Source organism: Microtus oregoni, unplaced genomic scaffold, assembly GCF_018167655.1.
Source record: "Microtus oregoni isolate MIOR12 unplaced genomic scaffold, Mior012 000001F_ref0000356, whole genome shotgun sequence".
NCBI classification, from domain to species: Eukaryota; Metazoa; Chordata; class Mammalia; order Rodentia; family Cricetidae; genus Microtus; species Microtus oregoni.
This window is the reverse complement of record NW_024543060.1, coordinates 75,217,598-75,245,000: the sequence shown is the minus strand read 5'-3', so window position 1 is coordinate 75,245,000 and position 27,403 is coordinate 75,217,598. Positions and strand designations below refer to the sequence as shown.

Sequence of the window (27,403 nt, the reverse complement as noted above, 5' to 3'; positions counted from 1 at the left end):
GAAAACAGACCAGCCATGTGCTTCATTTCTGGATCAGTGTGAAAAGTAGGATGGGATTGTTTTAAAATCACTAGCCCATAACAAACCCTGAAATGAACAGCTTGATGCAGTGAGTTGGGTCCCAGCTGATTTGGTCCTTATTTGGTCCCTATTTCCTTATTGTGAAAGAACGAGGAGGTAGATGAGGGTGTTTCTAAGGGCGCCTTCAGAGCTAACATGCTGAGCTACTTAATTGTACTAAGGTATTATAACCTCATACCTTTCATCTCTTTTACTCCTCGATAGCATCATCTAGCCCCCAACCCAAATGACAGATGCCAAGAACAACCCCATGAGGCACACTACCTCTCAGTTACTCAATACTGTTTCTGGAAGGTATTCAACAACACACTGAGTCAAGTTAGAACCACGTGTTCCATAAGAAAAACCTGGCTGGCCAGAGGAATGGGAAGGGGGAAAGCGATGTCATTATATTTTAATTTCAGAAAAGAAAAGCCTGAGAAAAGCTTTGAACATGGGCATTTCACAGTTAATAGTGCATATGTATAATGTGTAGTATTCCTTCCCCGAACTGGGGTCTCCTCTCTGTACTATCTAACCAAGGTCAAAATGTAACTGTGCCACAAACGGAGGCACATACAGTGAGCAAGTTCAAGTAGGCAGCACAATCCAAATCCTTTTTTTGGAGGAATTCTCAATCACCTAGGAAATAGACCATTCGATAAATAGTATTTTGATATCTCTCTGTGTGAAATAGCTAAGGTATTGAAAGGTCAGAATGTACCCGAGTTTAAGGGCTAGTTCATTTAGCAACCACAACTTTGCTAAGTTTCCAATAAATCAGCAAACTCTAAAGTGTCCTGGTACTTTCTACTGCACATGATGGCTAACAAAGCAAGTGTACGGTGGGTTATTTGTTGAGCTCATTTCTTTCTCAGATTCCTGAATGGAAACATTCCTTTATACATTTGCCTTCCTATTATATACATTCCACTCGCGGTTCCCCAGATTAAGGATTTTATTGCCCTTCCTTCTGAATTTCAAAGAGTAGATATAAAGTTGTTTTAACTTGTCCATATTGATTTTTACAAGTGTTAAATATTTGAACACAGACGTGAATGTTTTCTGGATTGGGGAGTCCACTCTGCCCAGTACGCTTGATTGACTATGGTGAATGTTCACAGCCCTTGAGTGTTTTTCTGTTTTAAGACTACACTGTTCTCAAACCTTTCCTGAATTTCTGGTACACGCACATGCCTTCTCCATCACCATTCACATTTATAAACCCTCTACCTAGATGTCCACTGGGAAGACTTGTGTTGAATTAATTTTTTTCTAAAAACTCTTTCAAATTGTAAGAGACGCAATAAAACCCTTAAAGCAAGGGAATGAAAAACCAAAAGAATATAATTCTGGTTTTTAAAAGGAGGAGGTATTTCATTTCAACATTGGAAGCCTTTCCATCTCTCCTCAATACATGTAAGAAACACAGCCCCTATCTGTGTTTCTTTGACAAGAAAACTCTTGTCAAAAGTTTTCAGCATTAGTCAAATCTCAGGCAACTGTTGTAAAAAGAAAACAACAAATAAATTAAAAGAGCTTTTTATAGACAGTTTTATTTTAAAAATAAACTTTATAATGTATCCCAGTTTAAAACATTTTTTTTGCCTTTTCAGTTTTGGTTATTTGTTTATTTATTCAATTATTTTTGTTTTTCTTTTTTTTAATTTATTTATTTATTAAAAATTTCTGTCTCTTCCCCGCCACAGCATCCCATTTCCCTCCCCCTCCCCCAATCAAGTCCCCCTCCCTTGTCAGCCCAAAGAGCAATCAGGGTTCCCTGCCCTGTGGGAAGTCCAAAGACCACCCACCTCCATCCAGGAGAGAGAGCACGAGTAAAACATATTTTAAATAATTAATAAAAAACAAGGGATACATCCAGAAAGAGTAAGAAATAGATAAAATCCAAAGGGGGAAAGATGCTAAACCTTCAGGGCCGAAGGCATCCCTAGTCCCAGTGCACATTAAGGTATATTCCCTAACTGAGCAAGTGTTCTGGTCTCTTTTAACTCCCAAAACTAGACTTCTATAGGATTGTAATCCATTTCTTTGTTCTAACTCAAAAAAGAAAAGAAAAAGAGAGGAGGCTTGTCAATCTATCTGCTCCCATTTGAACAGTTTACTGAGGAACTAAAAGCATTCTGGGGATAAACACATGGTAAGTCAAGACAAGCATATGTCTGTCAAAGTGTAACAGAGACAGAGACAGAGGAACAAGTGTGGTGCCCTGAGTGATCCTGAAGACAAACGTGAAGACTTTTGATGAAAACAGAAAGCATCAGAGTATTTGAAATGAACTGCAAACAGGCTTATATTGCTTAACCTCTGGAGCCCGCTTTCATTTCCATCCTACGACTGAACTGTCAAAACTTTCAGCCTTGTGTTTCCATGTAGCAGAAATAAAGAAGAGAGTGCAGGCCTTGGCTCCTAGGGCAGCTTTGTGCTCTGGTGTGGAAGGGGATGAAAGGACTTACTGACGCTGGTAAGTCCCTGAAGGAGAATCGTGGTCACAATCTAGGTCAGGTTTCTAGATCTGAAGAGCATTGGAATTGCTCTTTGTGAGTTCTCCCGAGAAATGGTAGAGCTACGGGTTGGAGATGGTAGCAATAGTTCCCAAGATCCGAGTATGATTCAGCTTTCTCTCTGCCACCTCCCCTTTCATGAGTGCCTGGTAGCCCCTGCATTAGTGCCTAGCCCCTCTGGTGACCCTCTGAATGAGCACCATTATGCTTAAAGAAGAATAATGAGACTCTCCCCCAGAATCTTCTACCCTAATGAAAGCAAATCGCACAAAAATGCAAAAGCAAGTTCTGGAAGTTGACCAGCTGCCCTCAGGTGTGGGTGTACCACTGTTGTTAAACAGGAAAATCTGGTGCCGTGGCACACACCTTTGATCCTACCCTTGAAAGGAGAGACAGGAGTGCCAAAGTTGACAGTCACTCTCTACTGAAGATAGTAATCTAGACCAGCCTGTGGTACGTAAGACCTCTGTAAAACCAAACAATAAAAAAAAAGCCCATTTAAGTTTTAATGCGGAAAAATAAAGAAGGGTTTGGATAAACAAATCAAGCTTTCATTTGAAATCAACCGCCTACACCGTAATAAATCATCTTAGGACAAATTACGAAGCAATTACAAACAAACTGAAAAGAGGTTTCTGTTGTCAATATTTTCTCTTGTCTTTTATTTCCTTGAAAATTTTGTGGAATACAACCACTAAGATGAATGCTTAATAAAACTCTTATTGGCGACTATCAATGATTGAATGAATTGCCCAAAGAATGAATTAATCAACAATCATGTTTATTTTCTTAGGCTTTAGCCTGAGATAAAAATCCTCTCTACCCAAATACTGCGTAAAGCCTCTCTTTTTGTTTAATGCACACGTAGGGACACAGCTACATGAATTGTTTTCCTGCTCACTATGGCCACATCATGACCCCATCTTGTCTGCTTGGCACTCAAACAAACAAGTAGTGCCACCACCATCAGCAGTGACAACTGATCAAACTGCCAAATTCAAGCTTATTTTCCTTCATCCCACACCAACCTCCTGAAGGCAAGGGACTGAATTAAATATACTCTCTAAAATATTTGTAACTGTTAATCCCAAGTTATAATTGAAGTCTAATAGTTTCTTTAGACATAATTGGGATCTAATAGTTTCTCTCCATTTCGTAGGTCATATAGATGTGTCTCAAGTTCTTCTTATGCTTATGGTGTGAAAAGAAATCTCAACCTGCCAATGGTCACCTTGTCTCCACCACTCTTAGATGTTCTGATAATATTTAAGACTCTCAGGCTCTATCTATACTTGTTGTCATTTTTCCCCTCTTTACTTAGTTCAAAAAAAATTGCACTTAAATTTTGGAATAGTGAGGGTTACCTATTGTCTGTCTGTCTGTCTGTCTGTCTGTCTGGCTGGCTGGCTGGCTGTGGGAAGTAGCAGGCAGTGTCCTTTATACAATCATGAATCTAACTGCAACTTTCTTCTCTTTTACGTCTTTTTCCCACCCCAGGGAATCTCACCAGGGTTATCTCCAGCAGCTCTTGGTTCACTTGAAATCCATTTTCCCAATTGTTGTCCAGGCTGTAATGTTCAAAATCTCCAACTCTAATCATTTGTTTTTTATTTTTGTGATGTCATACTTGCAGGTATACATCTAATGCAATGCTTAGTATAAATACTCATTATAATAATAGACTGTTTTCTTCAGTTAGTAACAAGAGCACCGTCCAGAAAAACTGTGCTAGAGTTCATTAAACTGATCAAAGACCCTCTCCCTACATCCTTGTTTACATACTATATGCAAAATTACTGTTTTAAATTTTACAGTAAAATATGTGATGTTGATCCCTACTTCTTTGGTTAATAAAAAGATGGATCAGTTCCCTTCCTGTGGGTCTATGCGACATTTGTATTTTATTATTTAAGCACATGTATAACTGATCCACTCTGCTTATGGACTTGTAAGAGAGCCCCCTGTGAAAAACTCGCTAAACTCACTGTTGTATTGCCAGCGTTCTCCTGCTTTATTGCTTTTCTTGAGCAGGGTTTGAAATGCAGAAACTTAAACTGCTTGCATCTGATTTTGAGATTCCAGTCCTCGCTCTCTTTCATTGCAAGATGAGAAAGAACCGCCCCCCCCCCAGGCTAGTTTAAGCTTTTGAAATTCAAAGCATTAAGTTTCTTAATAAAGACATTACATTTAGAGTACAAGAACGGAATATCAATTAAATTTTATTATTTATTTGTTTTGGCATCATTATCTAATAATCTTTGCCTTGTGTCTAAATTCCAGTACTTAAATCACTGTAGATGGCTAATGGGGATTATATCTGGTAGAGAAAGCTTACCTTTATTGCAATTTTTAACTTACTGTTTTTCAAAAAAGAAATTTTTGATTCATTTACCCTTCCAGGTGAAATTCTGAAATTTTTTTTGAATATCTGGCTTATTATTAGGTCTTCCCTGACTTTTGCCCTCCCGACTCAAACCATCCAATTCACCCTGCATCTTAATAGAGTCTAACCAACCTGAAGTTCAGGTACAGGCACAGATGATAATGGTGATGCTGTTGTCTTGGTTACCATGTACTCTGGAAGTTGCAGACTTCAGATGTTTTGTCAGTGGTTTTATAGGATTTTTATTGTAGGAGAGAACTTTTGTTTTCATTATTATTATTGTTTTTATTATTATGTTTTGTTTGAGAAATGATATCCTGGACCCTAGGTTGATCTTGAACTCACTATATAGGCAAGGGTGACTTGAGCTTCTGATGTTTCTGCTTTGCGATTAGTATGCCCCCCAAATTATGATTGGATATGATACTGACAGATTACATAGCATCATAGATCCTACAAACGGAGATTCAATGCCAGGTCCTTGGTTTTGATTTTTGAACTAAGGTTTTCACATTGTAAACCAGGCTGACCTGAAGCTTACAATGCAGTCCGGACTCATAATTTGAGCTCGCCGAAACGCTCCTATCTCAGCCTTGTGAGTAATGGAGTTTACAGAGAAGACCTATGCCTGCCTCCGAGTTTGGCTTTTTACTAGGAGAGTTATTTCAGATTAGTCCCCAGAGGGAATAAATGAGTTCTCCCCTTGTCTTTTTAGAGTGTGGAAGGGGAGCACCACGAGAAAGCTGTGGAGCTACTCAAGGCTGCGAAGGACAGTGTGAAGCTGGTGGTCAGATACACCCCAAAAGTCCTGGAGGAGATGGAGGCTCGTTTTGAAAAGCTGCGGACAGCCCGGCGCCGGCAGCAGCAACAATTGCTCATTCAGCAGCAGCAACAGCAGCAGCAGCAGCAACCACAACAAAACCACATGTCATAGGTGAGACCCTCCCATCTCCCTGCATGCGAGCACCTCACTGCCTAAAAGTAGCTCCTGGGGCAGCTGAAATAAAACTGTCAGGCATAAGAGACACTCCAAAGAGATTAATCAAATGAAAGGCAATAGTGTCCAAAAATATAAACAAGTTATCCCATTTCCATGTGTCTTTCAGCTACAGTCTCTGCATATGTAAGGTATTTGGGGAAATAATGTCCTGCGACAGGGGTAAATACTGACTCCAGGATGCATTTTTATAAACCCGGGCAATGCATCCTTTTTGCCAAAGTAGGAATGGGAGTTGATTATAGTGCCCACTCATGCCCTTGACTGGTAGTTTTCACCCAGTACAGTGCTATTCCTGGCTTCATATACTTTAGATGAGAGAGATACAGAGTATTGGAAACGTGTTCCACATCAAGAATGAAGTAGCAAAATGACAGCTAACACAATTTGACTTCCCAAAGGTTTTGAAATACATCTGACTCTTACCTTCTCCCAAATTTCACTTCACAACAAGAAAGGATAAATTAAGTTTCACATATATTTTCAAGAAAAAATGTGTTAATAGTAAAATTTGTCACTTTTGAAGTGTTTATTATGTGTTAGGGATACCTTTATCGCATACCACTAAGCCTCTGAAGAAACAACCATTCTAGGAAATTAACATTAAAGCCACGTCCTAGTCAGTGTTCTGTTGCTGTGAAGACACTACCATGAACACAGCAACCCTCATAAAGGAAAACATTTCACTGCGACTGGTTTACAGTTTCAGAGATTGAGTCATTATTATCATGGGGGCACATAGGCAGACGTGGAGCTGGAGAAGGAGCTGAAAGTTCTACATCTGGATCCACAGACAGCAAGCAGAGACTGCCACACTAGGTCTAGCTTGAGCATATAAGTCCTCAAAGTCTACCCCCATGGTGACGTACTTCCTCTAACAAGGCCATACCTACTCCAAGGCCACAGCTCCTCACAGTGCCACTTCCTGTGAGCCAAACATTTAACGACCTGAGTCCATGGGGACCATTCCTATTCAGACCACCACAAACCACATCTTTGAGATGAGCAGTCTAAAGCTGTGATCAGCCACTATTAAAAAGTAGCTTGAAATTGTGGTTCTTCTTCCTCAAGTGTAGGATGCTCTAAAGTTATTTTTTTCCAAGCTATTCACTGAAAAAGAGCAAATTTATCATTAGGTATTTTGTACTATGTTGTCTTTAAATGTGCCTTGATAAGGATGTTCAAATGTTCACAGAAAAGTGACAATAAGTAATGATGATTTTCCATTTTGTCATATTGGTTTATTGTTTGCTTAAAAGAAATGCTGAATAAGACATGAGACGTGTCTTTTTTTTTTTTATAAAGTGACACTTGTGACAAAGGAAAGCTACATGGTGAGTTTTTTTTTTCTCTCTGAGTATATTCAGGGACTGCAGAGAGGGCTGAGTAATAAGAGCACATTCCAGCTTTGCAGAGAAGCTGGATTTGGTTCCCAACACCTACATCACGGAGCTCACAACCACCTGTAATTCCAGCTCCAAGTTTTCTGATGCTTTTCTCTGGCTCCTGAGAGTATATCACAATCATAATATACATATAGATAATTAGACATGCAAGAGATAAATTAACTAAATAATGAGATAATACACATATACATACATTTTTTAAATTATATTTCTTCCCCCAAAGTATTTTGATTCAATACCACATGCCTTTTAGCACAATTGTGGCCAGGCACTGTCCAGGGAGCAAAACACTTTATCTTCATGGGGCTGCGTTCTGCTTAGAGGGGATAATTAATAACTAAGCAAGAAAATAAGTCTACATCCTTTTGGGAGCAGTACTTTGAAAAGTTAAATGGAGACTGTTTGAATGGACTCTAGCTAGGTGGTCAGTTAAGACACAAAGTTCTCAAAGGGAAAAGCATCTGAGATGAAACTGAATGCCAAGGGGCAGCCCCCAAGGACATAATAAGGGAAGAAATGGCCAGTGCGATAGTGTATGAGTGGTTTGTATTTGAAGAACAAAAAGAAGACCTTAAGAGGTGGGAACAATGAGTGATAATGACAGTGGTGGGCTGTGAGGTCAAAAAGATGTGTAGGGACTGGGTACAGAAAGCCTCCACACCCTATTAAAGAAATTAGATTTTATTGCAATGGGACATGATGAAGGTTTTTAAGCAAAAAGGTGGCATGATTTGATTTATGTTCTATAAAGGTAATTCAGCTTCTGTGACAATAGAGAATTACAGGGTTATGATGGAAAGAGACAAGTTGGATATATATATATATATATATATATATGAAAGATACAGTGATCCGGGCAAGGGATGGATTGGCATAAACTGTGTGGTTGGGATAAATACAATGAATAGACTAGACATTTTGCCTAAAGATTTATCCTCAGTTACTGATTCAGTAGTCTCAGAATTTTATCAAAAAGTCCTTTTGGTAGTAGAGGAAATCCATGATTCTCTAATCAATCGCTAGCGTGCGTTCTGCTAATGCTACTGTTTCTTCTATTCCTGGTATTACAGGCTCATAGCTATTCTCCTGGGTGATTTATGATGTTTGCCCTGAGTAAAATTGCCCAGGGATATTTTGAAAGTAGTATGTGTCAGTCAGACTTCTGAGAGCTTACTGTGAAAGCTGCCCATGTTTTGCTACTTCAGTTATCTTTGGAAATACACAAGTTGACATATATAGTCATTTGTATTTCTAGTCCCTGTTCCCTCCTTATTAAGTCACTTCAAGATTTCCTACAGCTCATTAGAAATCCACTTGCATATTTTACCAGTAAACAAAAGCACCAGGGGTCTTTTGTTGTTGACACAGAATGTGGGAGAGTTCTGTTTGCTTGAATATGATCTTTGTATCTATGCCCATAAAGAGAGCTGGTGCAGTACACAGAGACAGTCCCTTGAGATTGAGTGTGACCATTTTAAGAACAATCAAAGCACACCCAAGTCATGTCATTCAAGGATTTTACTGCGAATACAGTCAAAAAGACCCACATGAGCTCTTGTTTATGTTTTAATTACCTTGATCTTTAAGCAGTCAGAAAAGATTTACAACACTTACTAATTTATACTACAGTCATTTTTAAGGATTTTCAAGCTTATTAAATCTGTTTGACTGGAAGCATATCTTTGAGATTTTTTGTTGCCATTCAAGTCAAGACCAGATAATCAAATCAGAATAGCTGTCAGATACAGTCTCACTGCTTATCAGATGAAATATAACTTCATATTCTCTGAATCAGAGGTAATGTATGTTATCTGAGAAGTTTGAAATTATGAAGTCACTGTGAATGGAAAACGGATAAGAAAGAAAAGCAGATGGAATGTAAGTCAGACAGGGTTTATCTTCCATACCCACTTGAATTTTATATCCTGCCAAACTAAAATTGTCTTTTATCCTCATTAGATTAGATCCCATTTCCAAAAATGTAAATATATGAATATTCCAAAGTTACATGAAAGAAATCTAAACATACAATTTGATTATAGGGTTTGTCGTGTGATGGCACTTCTTTCAGAGTGTACTGTGTTTATTCATCTTATACAGATTTTTAGTTTGAAAACACGATTTCATGTGTACACTTGGATTTTCACTCTGACTTTCAAAGAATAAAAAATCAAGAGGAACACTAACACTTTTTCATATGTTAACTGTAATGGTTTAGATAAAACGACGCAGTTCCCCAAGGGGCAGCAGTGGTGAGCCATGATGGGTAGCCAGGTCCCACAACCCGTGGCCTCTGTGGGTCCCAGGTGGGTGGGAGGCAGTGTGTGAGAGACAGGGCAGCCAATCCCACTGGGAGCTGTGGTAGATGAGAGACATGGACAAATAGGCATGCCATGCAGAAAGAGGTTTGGGTATAGTCTATTCGGTGGGTTATAGGAGGAAAGGGAAGGGAGCGAAGGAGGGGAGAAAGGAAGGGAGGGAGGGAAGGAAAGAGAGAACGAGAGAGAGAGAGAGAAGAGAGAGAGAGAGAGAAGAGAGAGAGAGAGAGAGAGGGGGGAGAGAGAGAGAGAGAGAGAGAACACAGAGAGAGAGAGAACACAGAGAGAGAGAGAGAACAGAGGGGGGAAGGGGGGACGGCTGCCACCTCTTCCAAAGAGAGACAGGACAGAGTTCAGGAAGTGCCTCAGAGGAAGGGGGGTATGGGCAGGGTTTGTCTCTAAAGTGCCCTCTCCCACTTCCCCCCTTCCACCAAGGCAAGCAGATTTTTCTTCCTCTTTAAGCCTGTATTCTCTCTGCCCTGTCTCTCTTCAGAAGAGATGACTGAGGTCTCTTCTCCTTTCTGCCTCTCTCTCTCTCTCTCTCTCTCTCTCTCTCTCTCTCTCTCTCTCTCTCTCTTTCTCTTCTTCCCTTTTACTGAGCAAACTATAACCAAACTCACTCTGTATGGTGTGCCTGTCCATCTCTGTCTCGAACCCGCCAGGGATCCTCATGGGACACAGCTCCCCCTAGTGGCCCGCCCGCTGCCACCCCTCGAGGAAAGGCACCATTTTATTTAAACCATTGCATTACTAGTCCAAGAAAAGTTCCAAGACCAACGCCTGTTCCTGCACTCCAGTGTTGGGCAAGGATAGGACAAAGAATTCATCAACTATGAAACCGTGACAAACCCCCACATATGAACATAGGAGTTGGCATTTGCCATCTGCCTCACTGACCCTACCATCTGCTCTTTACACCTGTTCCTTTTACTTCATCATTTCTGAAATCTTTCTCTACCTCCTGTTAATACCAAGGAGTTGTTGCCAAAACCACCGATCCAGCCACTGGGAACAGTAGATCCCATAGGGTGACCCAATAAAAGCAAATATGAGGAATCCAGAGTCCATCAAGTAGAAATCTGAAGCAGAAGTAACAAGAACGCTAATGTTTATGAAACAATACAAGCAAGAACTCTTTCTGAGGAGAGACACGAGGCAATACAGAGTAAAGGTTTGACAGTGTCAACACCAGGCAGCAGGCCCAGGCCACACCACACTGGGAGACAGCATCAGTACCAGTCAGCAGGCCGTGGTGACAACAGTGGTGTCCAGGACTATCCAGAACAGGAGCCTCAGCCCCAGTTCTGCCTGCACCTAGCGGAGCAACCACTGGAACTGAGACACCGCCTGCACCTGGAGGAGTGACCGCGGGAGCTGTGAACATCTGAGTTTTGGGCCTATATACACATGGAGAAGCCATCACCGAAACGCTCAACCTTGCCTGTAACTGAAGGGAGCGTTGAAGGGAATCAAAGACTCCAGCTTAACCAATTGGAGGAAGAGGAACTCCAGAAGAACAGGCTCCACCTGAACCAAGTGGAGGAAAAGACATGTAGACAGTAAGGTAAGAATATACTCAACAACACAATTAGAAGTAGAGCACCATCAGAAACCAGTAGTTCTAGAGCAACAAGACCTGAACATCTGAACATCCAAACATAGTTGAAGCAGAAGAAAATGTCATTAAAAATAAATTTACCAGGCAATTAAAGCTCTTAAAGAGGAAATGAAAAAATCCTTTAAAGAAATGGAAGAAAGGACAAATGAAAAATTGGAAGAGATCAACAAATCCCTTAAAGAAAACCAAAAAGAAAAGCAATCAAACAGATGAAGGACTTAAACAGGTTCATGACTTAAAAACTGAAATAGAGGCTATACGGAGAACACAAACTGAGGGAACTCTGGAAATGGAAAATCTGGAGAAATGATCAGAAACTACAGTTGCAAACATAAACAACAGAATGCAGGAGATGGAAAAGAGAATCTCAGGCATTGAAGAGTCAATAGAGGAAATAGATTCATCGGTCAAAGAAAATGTTAAATTCAACAAATTTTAAACACAAAATATCTGAATAAAATGCTGTCTTAGGAAGATTAAATAAGAAAGGAGAACTATGTAAGTCAATACAACACATCAATTAGGGACCATTTCGTACATTTCAGTCATGATAAACTGTTGCTACTGATACTGCAGGGGTTAAAATGCTGATGGAATTTACACTTTATACAATGCAGGAAGGCAATTTGCTTCTGCCCAGTGGCCTCTTACACGTCTGTGTGTATTCTGTAGCCCCTGTGCTTGCTGGCACATCACTAGAAGACTTTCAGCCAGTGGGTCAGTGAAGAGTAGGCAGAACAATTTGTCGGAAATCTATTTTGTGCATTTGGGGGCATTGACCGAAGCAAAAATAGCAGCATCCTTAAAAACAGGGATTGGGAGAAATGATTCTGTACTAGCTGAAGTGCAACAGTTCTGAGGGAGGGGTTCAGGGGAGCAGCACCCCCAAATCTGGACAGACAGATGACACTGCCTGTTCTACGTGGTGTCAGACTGACCTAGGGGGAGGGCTGGCACTTAATTTCTGCCTCTGACAAGGGATATTGGTGTTTCCCACTGGTCAGCCAAAGGCTTTGAAGGCTTCCATCTCAGGAAAGGCATTGCTAAATGCTGTGGTGTTAGTTATAGTTACACTATGAATGCTACTTGGATTTTTTTTTTTTTTGCCTTCATGGAGAGAATTAGAATCATCTAGAACTTATAGGAACAAATGTTAAGTATTTGAAATGTTTCCAAACTCAATTCTTTATTTCATTTTGGGAAATGTTACAGCTTTTCCTGTCATGTCCATCAGTGACTTCCTTAATATCAGGGTTTTCTTGTTGTTGTGTTTTGTTTTGTTTTTTTCACATGTGGAAGACCATGAATGAATGATGATGCCCCACATAATCCAAGCCATTCTCACTGCGGTGGTTTCAATGAGAATGCCTCCCTGTCTTAGTTACCGTTATTATTGCTGTGATGAAACTTCACGACTAAAATTCACCTGGGGGGAGAAAAGGGTTTATTTGGCTCACATATCCTGAAACACAGTCCACTGAGGGAAGCCAAGTCAGAAACTCAAACTGGGCAGAAACCTGGAGGCAGGAGCTGATGCAGAGGCCGTGGAGGAGTGCTGCTTCCTGGCTGGCTTTCCATAGCTTGTTCAGCCTGTTTTCTTACAACACCTAGGACCCTACCAGGCTTTTTCTTTTGGACCACCAACCAACTCCTAAATCATGACACAGAGACTTCTTATTAGTTATGAATGCTCAACCTAGCTTAGGCGGTTCCTTTTCTTAGCTCTTTTGACTTAAATTAATCTGTTTTATTAAGTATACAGGCCAGAAGAGGGCACCAGATCTCATTACAGGTGATTGTGAGCCACCATGTGGTTGCTGGGAATTGAACTCAGGACCTTTGGAAGAGCAGGCAGTGTGCTCTTAACCACTGAGCCATCTCTCCAGCCCCTGTTTCTCTTTATCTACATTTTGCCTCTGGGCTTTTACTTTTCTTTCCTTCCGTACGTCTTACTTCCCTGTTTCCTGCAGTATCTGACTGGCTGGCAGACAGCTGTTTGTGTGGTTTCTTACCCCAGGCAGGTCCCTCACTTTCTTGCTCATTCTCTCCTCTCTCTCTCTCTCTCTCATTCTTGTTCTTTTCCTGAACCTAGGTTCCTCTTCCTGTTCCTTCTCTCTGCCTGCCAGCCCCGCCTATCCTTTCTCTGCCTAGCTATTGACCATTTAGCTCTGTATTGGACCAATCAGGTGCCTTAAGCAGGCACACTTTTACATAATTAAACACATATCCTTACATCGTTAAACAAATGCAGCATAAGCAAATTTAACACATCTTTATGCAGTTAAAGTAATATTCCACAGCATAAACAAATGTAACATAGCTTTACAAGTTAATATAAGTATATATACATATTCATATATTCCACAACTCTGTACCACTAGCCCAGGGGTGGTATCACCCACAATGGTCTGGGACCTCCCCATCAATCAGTAAAATGCTCTACAGCCTTGCCTACAGCCTGACTTGATGAAGGCATTTTCTCAGCTGAGATTCCCTGCTCTCCAATGCCTCCAGCCTATGTAGAATACATGATACTGTCCAGCACACCACCATCGTCTCCCATGTTTGAATGTTAGCTTCCCATTTTGTAGAACTGTTTTTGGAAGGATTAGTAAGTGTGGCCTTACTGGAGGAGGTGTACCATACAGGCAGGAGCTTTGAGATTTCAAAATATTACTATGCCCAGCTTCTCCCCACCCTGCCACTCTGCTTCCTGATTATGTGACTCCTCCAGTGCCATTCCTGCCTCCTTGATGCAATACTGTCCCCAAACAAGCTCATGGTCTCACCCTCTAAAATCACAAGCAAACCCCAATTAAATGCTTTCTTTCATAAGGTGCCTTTGTCACGGTGTCTCTTCACAGCAATAGAACAGTGACTAAGATATCATGTAGTGAATATTCTTGATGATTTTAGTGATTCATAGGTTAAAAAATGAATCCTAATCACTGATTTCTCTTTATTGTCTTCCTCTACCCAACTCCATTTTTAGGCCGTGAAGAAAAGCTACCAGGTCAACCATCAGACAGTCAAGAATTTGAAACAGTGCTCCAGAATCCCAGCACATAGAAAAAGGGAAAGGCAACACCAATAACTGCACCCGTCACAAAGCTGTGAACACGTGCTGTCTCCATCCTTTACCACGGCAGTTCAACATCTTCCTCCTCTGGGTACCAGCCCCCTGCTCATCGCTTTTTACCCACTCAGATCTTCCGTTCATGGCAGTGGAAACTCCCAGTGTGTTGAGGGAGGGACTTCTCCAGTCTGCAGACTGAAGCAGTGTAAGAATAAAGTCTGTGACTTTTGAACAAATCACCAGGGCTAGGATTAAGTGATTCTTTAGTCTGAGGCTCTTCTGGAGGTTAGTGAACCCTTCATTAGGCTATAGTTCAAACTGCATCAGTTCAAGGTTGTGGTCACTTGAAAGTAACCTACACATTGTCCCTTGCCCTCACCGCTTTCATAGTCTATATTGCTGAGCTGTCCGAATTGGAATTTGATTTAGTTATAAACCCAACCTCTATTCTCCTCTTGAAAATGGCAAGTTCTTATCTTACATAATCTCTTTAGAACCTGGAACCAGTTGGCTTTCTTATTTTCTGTTTTTATCCATTTCTGAGTATCTTAGAAGAGTAGGATATTTTAGCTGAACTTTTAATTTTTAGAAGCAGGGGTTGGAACTCAACGCTGTGCTTTTTAAAAATTTAAGTATTATTATATCTATTATTAATTTCAACAGAGTATAACGTATATTTATTCCACAAAATACTTAAGACCAGAGTACACTTGCTCTAACTTGGTTCTTTGTTTACCAAGATTTACTACTCTGGTAAGAGATTATCTTCACTTTATGAACTCATCCTCAGTTATGTATAACCAGCCCTCCATATTTTCTTGTTAAATTTTATTTATTTATTTTTATTGATAAACTTTGGAGAAGTCTAAACCCATCCTGCACACATTAGTGTGCTTTCATAGATATCTATTTGATATTTCAAATCTTGGAGATTTATAAAACTGAATTATAATAGGTACACATAGATATACATCCAAGGGGATATATCACAGAAAGTTTTGATTAATTTCCCTAAATGCAAACAGTATATTTTTGACAGTCTAGTATCAAAGGTATTGGCCCACTTACATTGAGGTATGTGAAACCCAGTGATACCAGTATTGTGAATGACAGACGCTGCTTTCTCCAAAGAGAAATCTATTCTAGTTTGCATATTCCCACTTGTAAATCCCCAATAAGGTTTTTCAACTTTCACAAAAATCTGTTAGGGCATCCTGGACACAAAATACTTTTTTAGTTTAGGGTAAATATAGGCCCCTAATATGGTTTTCCATACTGTAATGAGAAGGAAACTTTAATTATCTGGGCACGTAAATACCTTAAGCACAAAAATGTACACATACATACACACACACACACACACACACACACACACACACACGCACGCGCACACAAAAGAATAACTGCCTAGTTAAACCTAGTTGAACTGTTGAAATAGAGTCAGATATTTTACTATGTCCAATTTTACAAACAGAAAATGGTTCCCCACCAAGACACAACAAACCTGATATTTCAGATAGTCCTTCAACATAAAAAATTTCTGAAACATGGCTTACAAGCCATCTTTTTGAAACTAAACAAAACCAATTAGATTTGCCCAGCATGTTTTATTGCACACTGTTTGGTGGCTCTATTGTCAACAGGAATGCCTTACTGCTCTAGATAGTGCATCACCAACCAGGTGACAAAGAGTGAAAAAGCCAAGAGCTACACCAATTTATTTCAAGACGATTCTGTTGTGGTAACAGGTTCCCATCCTGAAAAACATTATTTTTTACAAGAGAGAAGTTGGGGAAGGCGTCAGCAAGAACCCAGAATGTTATATAAAATAGGTCAATAAAAGGGACAAGCATGAGAAAAAGAATGAAGTGGAGACAATGTGAATATTATTCAGTTTGAAAGATAGTCCTCATTTTTATAAGAAAAAATAATAAACCTATATTTTAGTTATCATTTAACAAAGAAATATTAAAGCTATTCAGAAGATGCCACAACAGTCTCATAAAAGGAAGTCATCTTACCCTTACAGTGAGAAAATGGTCATTTCAATGAGTTTCAGTACATTGTATAAATTTGGAGCTTAAGATGAGTACGTTTTCACGTAGCTGTTAAGCGTTTAGTTAATCTCGAAGTCAACATATGGTTTCCCATCAATACGAGTATTGTCAGAAACAGCTATGAAATAAGCAGATGCTTTCCACTGTTGTTTTCTTGAAGTCTCTGTATTTTATGCTTCATTCGTACAGTGTGTCGTGCTGATAAATGTATACCAGGTTGTTTGTTGAGATGAAGCAATCCATCATATGTACAGAAGCCAAGGATAGGTTACATGTCTTAGTGGGGCTCACGTACAAATGACTGGTTTACTTCAGTGAAGTATAGCTTGTTGAAATGCAAGCATTTCCCTAAAATTGTGATTACGCGTGACATCCTCAAAGATTTACAGTGCCACCGATGGGTCTCTGAAGTTTCATTGAAGCAAGACGGAAAAGGAAGGACAAATCTACCACAATTTGGCCTGACATTCTCTATTCCTAGAAAATCACATATAGAGCCATTGCCATGGCTGATGTCATCCGTTCAAAGAAAAAGGCAAAATAGACGACTCTTCCATTCCATTCAATACAAATATCAGAAATGTTGTGTGAACAGTTAGGGAGAAACGGCTGTGACTTCTCAACAGGGATCTGAAGTGAATCTCAGTTCTGTCCCCGGGTCAAGGCAGTTAGACAGTGCAACAAACCTCTTCTGCGCGTTTTCCCTGCTGCAATTTCCGAGGCAAGCCCAGAAGGTCAAAGAATCACTGAACCTCTTCATTGGAGCATTTCTATTTTGATTCTCTCACCATTTACAACGGGACAACTGCAGGGGGATAATGGCCCTAAATTACAATCGACTTTGGAAGAATAACGGACTTTGTCTTCCTCAATCAAGTCATCAATAGGAAACTCTCTAGCAGTGAGAGCCACCGCTATCTCTTAAGACTATGCTAAGATCTAAATGAAAAGTTTAGCATCCAGGGGCTTGTTAAAAACTGGAGCTTGTATCTAAAGAACTTAGAGACAAATTACACCCATTTGCAAATGAGGTTCTCAAACGTGACACCAAGCTGATTCTATTTCCTTTACGTGGGTGCACGTTCAGGGCACCGAATGTGGTACTTTGCTTTCTGCATCTATTGCTATCTATGGGTGTGTGAATGAGTGCCTGGATTTTTCACCTTTTTAGCATGGCTTTGCTTTTAAGCACTCATAGGTGATATTTAAGAGTAGCTTCAAAATTCTCAAAATTGCAACACAGATAAAGATCATTCCCTGAGGATTCAGGGAACCCTTTGAGTATGACCTCCCCCCACATTCTGTCCTTATTTAGATCCCAAATAAGACCAAGGGATGTGACTGCAGCCCTGTGGATGGACTGGCATACTGTGGGGCACTCAATGACTATTTCTTAAATGAATGAATGATTCAAGAGGGGATATATGAATTAATTTTGACTTGACTAGCATATTAATTGGTACAAGAATCTCATAGTCAGAGCCAGGATTTTCTCTAAGATAGGATCTGGAATCAAATTACATGAACTATCTCAAAGATTTAAGGGTCTGTAATTCAGGGGAAATGCTTGGGAATTCAGATTTACAGAAATTTATAGGAGTAGGAAAAAATCTCCCCAGTTCTTTACAAAAGCACTTGGACAACTTGGCATGGGTGCTTCAAATAAGGAACTTCATTTCCAAAGTTTACAGAAGACCACGCTTTAGTTTCTTTCTGAAAAAAAAAAGTTATATTGTCAAGCATATTAAATTCCCCTGTGATATTTCTATTCGTTAAAGCAGTCCACGGTCAATGAAAACATCGTTTCTAAACTTTCTGCTTTCCATGACCACTTTCTTCATCCTTGATTCCTAGAATGTACCTGAGCTTCAGATTGCTCCCATGTCACCCCCCCCCAAAGTCTCCATGGATCTATTTATTTAACAGATATGCCTGTGTCGCTGGTGTGTGCTAGATTCTGGAAAGGCATTGAGAAGGAAGTCAAATGTAATGCCATGCCAATGTTCACAGTGAGGGACTCCTTAGCGCTTATTCTGGTCAAAATCCCTGGGTCCTCTTCACACATGCTAGAACAAAAGCAAACCCTCACCTCATGGGAGGCATGAAATATTTCCTGCATAATTTGCGTGAGCTTGCTTTTCTGAACATACCCCTTAAATGTGCCACATAGTTTAACCATAAAGCAAACTTACAACCCAGTGACGTAGGCAGTTGTGACAGTCTTAACCATGCAGTAGTACTTACCAGGCTGCAGCTTGTGTGCCAAATGCCTACACAAACACCTCCCTAGGACAGCTCTACACACTAGGCTCTGCTTACACCCAGGAAAACGAAAGCACAGACTGCATGACTTTGCCAAGGTCACCTGATTCGCTGGTGGAGTTGGGGCTTCAACCCATGAAGTCTGACACACTAGTTCATGTGCCTAACCATGATCTGTGGACTGTGGGAGCACTAGTATATTCAAATGGATGAGTCGTTGTATATAGAAATACCCTGAATTTGCAAAGTAGCAAATAAAAGTTGTTAGTAAATTACAACTCATGATAGTCAACAAATCACATCAGAAATAAAAACAAAACAGGGTGAGAACTGAATCTTACTTCATAGTACATTTATGAACAGTACTTCAAGCCAGGGACAGGCATCCAGGTTCCAGATCCAGATAATTTCTATTTGTGAAAACGTTTCAATGACTTCAGACGTATTTATTGTCAGCCACTGTGTCTATCTGGTGCTACAAAAAACCGAAAGAACAAAAACCCCCGCTCTAAGGGCTTCTACATACACAGTGCAGAGATGAACTAAGGCTATTTCATCTTTATAGGGAAGGATTGGCCAATTGTACCGTTTCTCCCCCGTTGCATTGCATGTACATCGTGTCTTTCCAATTGTTTTTGTTGTTTTTACGAAAGAGCTGCAAAATTGTGCAGTGGTTCAACCTGACCAAAGTGGTATTATGCTGCTGGGAAGTAAACGTATTAGACACCAGACTGGACATACTGTTTTTATTCACATCCCAGGGATCATCGGACGCTGAGCCATGTGTTTATTTGGATATGAAGTCTCATATGTGTATTCCTAACATAGGTTTCGATCTTGCTGTGTAGGGTTGAGGTTCTTTCCATAAAGAAAGAACACAAGGTCTTCTTTCCCATTTCCCCTTCCCTGCAGAGACTCGATTTTACAGCGGGGTTGTTGAATGCTACAAGTGGATACCAGAACCAGTATGGTTTTTGAAATCTCGTCACTTGTTTTGGATGTTTTCTTCCACACCTTTCTAAGCTTTCCTACAGAGAAGTAACCCCGAGTTTTAGAATCCTGCCCATGCTACCCCACCTAGCCATTTTTTTCTAACATGAATGCTGGGGATTTGAACTCACATTCTCTTGATTATATAGCACTTTACTCTCTGGGTCCTCAGACAGAGATTTATCTCTTACTCACTCAGCTTTCCTGACCTGATTTTTATCCTCAGAATGAACTTGGAGATTTGTGTCAATATTTTTCACCCTCACCCCCACCATCTCCCACTTTCCCCACACACATTATTCCATGGGAGAAAATTCCAAGAAGCAAAAGTGGATTTCAAATTATCAGCTCAGCTATAGGGCGCCTTTCCTACCCTGCTCCAGTTGTGAGACCTTGTGGGCCTAATAACCATCCTCTTAACTGCTTCGGTTATGCAGGTGAATAAAGGCAACTAATAAATAGTTACTAATAAAACTCAAACCATTTATTCAGCCTTAATGTTGTCAACATTAGCTTTACCTGAGATTAGAATTTATATTCTAGTATAAATTAGACAAGCATCCCATAGAGGATCAAGTGGAAAGGGCTTAGTAGCCAGTATGGTCTTAAAGCTTGGTGGGTGTTGTTGAGCTCCCTTGAAAGTGGGTACCGGGTCTCCAGCCCCCTTCCTTTTCTTTCTCAGATTTTAACCATGTGGTCAATGGATTTGTTACCCCATACACATCACAATGTTGCATCACCATAGGACCAAAGCAGCAGGGCCAACGAGTCGTGAACTGATGCCACAAAAACTGTGAGCAAAGTGAACTTTCCTTCTTTATGCCTTAGTTTCTCTCTGGTATTTAGTCACGGGGACAACAAAAGTGACTGACACATACAAATATTACCTGTACTGAGTCTGTATAAGGGACCAAGTTTCTCTCATTCATTTGAATGATGAAAACCTACAACACCCAAAAGGAAATAGTCACAGCCTATATGTTTTCATTAAACTAGATTACAGAAAGGAAAAACACATGAGTATCATTTCAAAGAATCCTATTGTTACCTGGAAGCTTTTGTTTATTAACTGCACCACAATTTAAAAAAAAAAGTAAAAGGTGTGGAAGAGCAAGAGGCAGACTGGTTGCCAAGGGGTGGAAACACGCGGAGAGGCTGCACATGGGCCTGCCCTGCAGCGTGAGGATTCAGAATCCAGCCCTCACCCGGCCCGTGCATTTTCTCTGAGAAACCTATAAAAAAAAGTTCCACTGAAAACTCGCACTTCAGCTCAATGTCACTGGTCCCCTTCATTTCCCAGAAGGGCCTCATTGCCGAGAACACAGTGTGTGGTCAACCCACACCGAAGAAATAACAGTGCGACCGAGGGTCAGTTTAACCTCCTTCGATCCACAGCATGATTTGAAGGGATTCTCTTTTTCTGTTGCAAGTAATCAAAACCAGCAGCGGGTTCCAAGTTTTAAAGAGAAAATGAGTCAATTCCAAAGCAGACACTATCCATGCCTCAATAATAAATGTCCTGCTTCTTACCCTTACCTCTTTCTTGGGTCTGCCTATCTCTCCTCTTTCTGTTTCTTTTTTTTTTTCCTGCTACAGTTTTTTTTTTCCTTATAAGTCATGCTCCTCTGCCCAGGAGAATCAGGCCTATACCTTCATAGCTATGAATTTAAGAACAAAACTGAGGCCCGGAGAAATGGCCTTAGAAGCTAAGAAAGATCAGTTCCTAGCACCCGTACTGAGCAGTTCACAACTGCCTGTAACTCTAGCTCCAGAGACCTGAGGCTTCATACCTTACACTCACATTCACATAGGCACATACTCATGTGTGATTAAAAATGATGCATGAACAAATAAAGAAAAAAGCAAATTCTTTTTTTGGTGTCAATATCTCATAGGAAGATTCTGAATGACATTCTTTGGTTCTGGTCTCTTAATAAAACAAATCACTATAAGATAAATGATTGACTGAACTCAGGCAAGAAAGATTCTCATATCCACTAAGTCTCTATGTAGTAGCTGCACAGAAACCAGGAGGAGAGGGACACCATGGCTCTGGTATAAAGCAAGCCAAGAACTGCCCCAGAAAACACATGTTCAAAAGCAGACTGAGTTATTTTGATAACACTGAATTACTGAGATAACATTTTAATGAAAAAATTAGAGATACCTTCCTGAAACAGAAACCACAAAATCAAATGTTTCAAACTAAATGGGGCCTGCCATGTATGAAGGAGGGCTGGATTAGCACTGGACAGACATTGGTTGCAAGAGCTTCAGGACCACAAACCTTGCCTTATAACAAGGAAGGTCACCTATATTGGATGGTATCAGCTGGGAAGTTATTCTGTTTTTTAAGCTCGGCAGCTTAAACGGAAGACCAATAAGGAAGCCATCCTCAAGAAGCTCTTATATAATGTCAATATCGGAATACAGCCCCTTCAGGAAGTCAGTGAACAGAAAATTGCACCGACAGTGACAAGCTTGTTTGTGTGTCATCACAACATAAAATTGATAATGTATGAGTGTTTACTAGGTATCAAATGCCTTATTCAGTATCAACTACTTTCGTATTTCAAGACTTTAATGTCTCTTACTTGTCACATCACAAAGAAACCCAGGACAAGTCTCTGTAACTCTAGCTTCTTCTAACACTTTGCCCCTCAACCCTTACCCTAAACCTCTCCCTCCCAGAACTGGGCTTCCATTTCACTTCCCCCAGCTTCTGATTACATAACCTCAGACGTTTTGGCTCCAAATCTGTCTGTACTTTACTAGCCCCTGGTGGTCTCCCAGATCCTGGGCAGCAAGCAGGTAGGGAAACACTTCTTCCAGTCTGCACTCCTCCCTTCCTGTAGTTCTTCAACCATCAATCCAACCTTCCTGGGTCCCTATACATCCTCTACATTTCAGCAGGAAGACAGAAGAAATTACTTTGGTCTTTACCATCAACAAAATCTGGAATGTCAGTGAAAATTTTTTTCAGCCTGATAAACCTCTCTGCCAACACAATAACCCAAATCAGACCACATCAACCAAATTAGAAAAAGTTCAGGTTGAATGGACGCCAGTGCTTCTGGGTAACATTCCAGCCCCCAGAGAAGAAATGGGGAAGGAAGACCAGGAAACCATGTGTTTGTTCTCTAGGAGACAGTTTAAATACCCTGTGGGAGTGGTCTTGAGCATCTCTGGAGAGGGGTCACTGTTTGGTGGGCTTTCTTCCAAGTGTAGCCTGGACTGAGGCAACTCCCAGGGGAGGGGTCTTGGGATGGAACTTTCTACCCAAACATTCCAGACTCTTTTTGGATATATGGGTACCAGGGGCTGAGGCAACACTTTCACCCAAACATCCCAGATTCTTTGGGTATATGGATGCCAGGGGCTGGGGTGAAGCTTCCAACCAAATATCACAGACTCTTTGGGTGTAGGGGTTTTGATCAGAGAAGCAAAGAAGCCACAAGTCCTCTTCTACCTCCTTCCTTCTTCCAGAAGCGCTGAGGTCCCCCTCCACCCCACCTTACTACTTTTTGTCCTATCTATCTACAGTCCTCCAAAGCCTTTGTAATTAAATTTGATTAGCTAGTGGCTAGCTCCAACCTCTGACTCCAAGCAAGCTTTATTTGTTAGAACACGATCAAAATATCACACACAACAGACAAGGTCTGGCACTGTAGTGCAGGTTGGTTTGGCATTCACGATGTATCTCAGGTGGCCATACACTTACAGTACTCTTCCTGAGTGCTTGGATTGCAAGTGTGAGCCTCCATATCAGCTATGATTTGGGCTGGATCTCTTGTGTCATGATTGACGGCAAATTCTGAAATAGATGGGCACAATGCAGCCTCCTTATTGAGAGTCTAATTCTCCATTTAGATTATGAAAATGTGTGGTGCACTTTGATTTCAATTTTGATTCTTTACTGTAATTCTGGGCTAATGAAAAGAGAAAACTCCCTTCAGCATTTTATCGTAATTGCCTTTCTAGATTGCATTTAGTTTAGGGGAAGAAAAATGTCGAATCCATTCAAGTAATTGTCGATCTTAATGTACACAGTTGCAAATGCAAGCAGTGACTTTGCAAAGAGCCCTAATGTCTGATAAAGAACAGAACTCAAAAGACAAGGAATTTCTGATCTTGAACTTGGTTGTGTTTCTTTTACTAATAAGCCCCTCCTAGACTGACCTAGTGGTCTGCTTCTCTAAAATTAAGAATGTTGAAATCACTAAAACATATCGGTGAATGAAAAAATAAGGACATGTGATATGGGATTCCCTTCTGTGTGTTGTGAATATGTTTTATTGCCATTGGTTAATAAAGAAGCTGCTTTCAGTCAATGACTTAAGAGAATATAGCCAGACTGGAAAAGATACATAGAGAGGGTAGGCGGAGTCAAGAAGAAGCCAAGTAGCCACCACAGGAGGCAGATGCTGGATGCCGAACAGAAGCTTACTGGTAGGCCACAACCACATATTGATACACAGATTAATAGAAATGGGTTGATTTAAGATATAAGAACTAGCTAGAAATATGCATAAGGTCATAGGCCAAGCAGTATTTTAATTAATAGTTTCTTGATACTTATTTCAGGTCTAGGCAGCTGGGAAATGAACAAGCAGCCTCCCACTACAGACATGGGCTTCCCCAGGGTATGGTTTCAGAGATAGTATATTGTATATTTGATATGAATGAAGCCAGAGGCATTGGGAAGGGTCTAGACTAAACATGGCCAACATACTGAACTAAGTTATAAGAGGAGAGGGAGGAGAGCAAGACAGGAAGAGGAGGGGAGGCAAATGAACCAACAGAGATCTGGCAGCAGAGCCGACCAAGTGCCAAGAGAGCAAGAGACCTTGTAGCCAAAATGGATGAGGTTATACAGGAAAGAAAAGCTGGGGGAAGGGAAACAGAAGCCAAGCCCTGGAGAGGGAGAGCTTTAAGGTAGGGAGACAGATGAGAATTGCTGGACGGGGTTTCAGATACTGAGGGAGACTTACATCAAGTTTCATTGAGACCTAATAAATACAAGTAGCTTTAAACAGACTGATTAAGTTATATATTAGAAATTCACACTCATGCACACACACACACACAAATAAATATATCATACATATATGTACATGACAATAATTAATGAAAAAGAGAAAAAGAGACCATGAATTTTAAAGAAAAGAAGAAGGGACATATGGAAGGGAGAAAGGGAATCGATGGGGCTTGTCTCTTAAAGGGACCTTTTGCATCTGCATACGGACTGAGACCCTAGACTGGCCAGGGTACTGTCTGGGTGCATCCTGCCAGATGACAGGGCAGACCAGCATCATGCCTGTATCCCATTTTTCTCTTATTATAAAAAGGTGGGGAGACACTAAAGAGGACAGCAGGTAAGACAGGGATAGGGGCACCAGGTTGTCAAGACTGCTTCCTGCAGATTTGTGGGAACTGAAATCTTGGGGGACCTAATGAAGCTGGAGTGCTGCCACGTCCTGGGGTAGTTGGCTGTTTCATAGCTGTCTAGGCTCTGTGGAATTGTCCAGTGTCTCTTGGACCTGACAAGGTGCTGGCAGAACAGAGGACAAGATTGGGTTTAGGGGAAAAGTTAAGGGGTAAGAATTTCTCTAGGTCCTGGCTATGGAGGGAGATAGTATCAGGACAGGGGAAATGTAGGGAGACTTGGCTCTTGGAGCCTGGTAATCGAGGGAGGGGTACACCTAACCTGATCGAGGTGAATCCTCCAAGTTGACTCCCTAGGACTTACAAGATTTTTTTACATTTGTGAAAAAGTAAGTTTTCTGTACATAGCATCTCCACTGCTTATAACAGGTACTGAAATCTGTACTGTAGAAACGACAGCAGACTCATGTCAGAAACGGCAGTGACCGTGAGAAGGACCCTTTAAATCAATCGGAAACGACCAAAGAGAATTTAAAGTCTTGATCTTGCAGTTACAGTGATGATGGTGGCAATACTCTTCCAGAGCTAGTTTGCAGTAATAAGGGCGGCGGGGCTGCGTCCCCAACACCCCAGCCACCTGCTCGGCTAGCTTATGCCCGAAATAACAACACACAAACTGTATTCATTTAAACACTGCTTGGCCCATTCTCTTCTAGGCTAATTCTCACATATTAATTTAGCCCATTTCTAATCATCTGTGTATGGCACCCCAAGGTGCGCTTACCAGGAAGATTCTAGCCTATGTCCATCCTGGGTCGGAGCTTCATGGCGTGTGTCTGCCCGGGAGTGGGGCATGGCGTCTCTCTGAGGCGTCTGCTCCCGAGAGAGCTGTGGAGTCTCTGAGCTCACTTCCTCTTCCTCCCAGCATTTTGTTCTGTTTACTCCTCCCACCTATCCTCTAACCAATAAAATGGGCCAGGGCAGTGCCTTTATTAGCCAATGACCTTCCTCCATCACTAGTTTAATGGCTTATTAGAATTTTATTGATTACTATTAAGACTATGGACCCTCAGAGTCCATATATTAGGACAATATAACAGTAGCATAATGAAAGAGAGAAATCTGGAACATATTTCATTCTTGCAAGCATCTCAAATCCCTCGCCTCTGTCGTCACTTTAACGTTTTCTCCTCACACCTTCATAGCTTGCATTTACACACCATAAGTCACTTGCTTGTACACTGAAACATTCTTATTTCCAGACTTTTATAACTTCTGTCTACACATCTTAATACCTTGCATTTGCATGCCTTGAATAACCTTCTTAGGCCCTAAAACGTTCTTAGACCCTCACATCTTGAGCTTTGCATTTTGACATGTGCCCCTGAAAGCAACCGTTCCTTTCCCATCATTATGACATCACCTTAACACTCAGGAGAAATCTGTTTTATGAGTTCATTTCTCATTTGAGCCTGATAATGAGGTAAACTGTGCCCAGATGTAGTATTGGCTCCGTAAGAGTGAGGCCTGTGAACTGAATTTTACAGAGAATTGAGAATGCAGATGGCAAAGCTACCAATTGTCAAACTGCATCAGAGATCTTTAGAAGGGTAAATTTTACCAGAATAAACCATGGCAGATGACAGATACACCACACAGACAGAACTTGAGTTTATTGAGAGAAGGGTAGAGGGGAAGGAAGAAAGACAGAGAGAAAGACACACACACACAGAGAGAGAGAGAGAGAGAGAGAGAGAGAGAGAGAGAAGGTGGGGGAGGGAGAGAGAGTGGGGAGAGAGAAAAAGACACACAGCTGCCTCATCAGAGGAAATGGCAGAAAGAAAGCAAGGGAGTAGGCAGGGCTTGTCTCTTAAAGGGACCTTTTGGCACCTGTGTACAGACTAGACCCTGGGCTGGCCAGGGTACTGCCTAGGTGCATCCTGCCAGATGACAGGGCATGATGCCTGAATCCTAAACAGTTCATACGTCAACCATGTTGCTGTGCTTAGAAGACCTTGTGTTCTTGATGCCCTCCATCCCCTCCGGCTCTTACATTTTTTCTGCCTCCTCTTCCACAGAGTTCCCGAAGCCCTGAGAGAAGGAATTTGATGGAGACCTCTCTCATAGACTCAAATGTTCCAAAGTCTCTCACTCTGCCCACTGCCTACTTGTGGTTCTGTTTTTGTTCCCATCTGCTGCAGGAGGAAGCTTCTCTGATGATGGCTGAGCAAGGCTCTGGGGTCCCCATGTTGAGAGCGGAAGTAGATACAAGCTCCCATCTCTAACCCAGAAAGCTGTCTCCAATTGATAACTGCTCTCAATGAAAAAA

At 41.1% G+C, this 27,403-nt stretch overlaps 1 protein-coding gene across 5 annotated transcripts in view; it reads left to right on the top strand.

The window, feature by feature from the left end:
- Positions 1 to 19,901, top strand: part of Lin7a (lin-7 homolog A, crumbs cell polarity complex component) — a 132,012-nt gene extending 112,111 nt beyond the window's left edge. For all 5 annotated transcript variants that reach the window (XM_041670280.1, XM_041670271.1, XM_041670289.1 and 2 more), the window contains 2 exons: positions 5,681 to 5,899; positions 14,297 to 19,901. In XM_041670280.1, coding sequence (XP_041526214.1) covers positions 5,681 to 5,899 — 219 coding nt within the window. In that variant the 3' untranslated portion in view covers positions 14,297 to 19,901. The remainder of the gene's footprint in view (positions 1 to 5,680; positions 5,900 to 14,296) is intronic.
- The last annotated feature ends 7,502 nt before the right edge of the window (positions 19,902 to 27,403 follow it).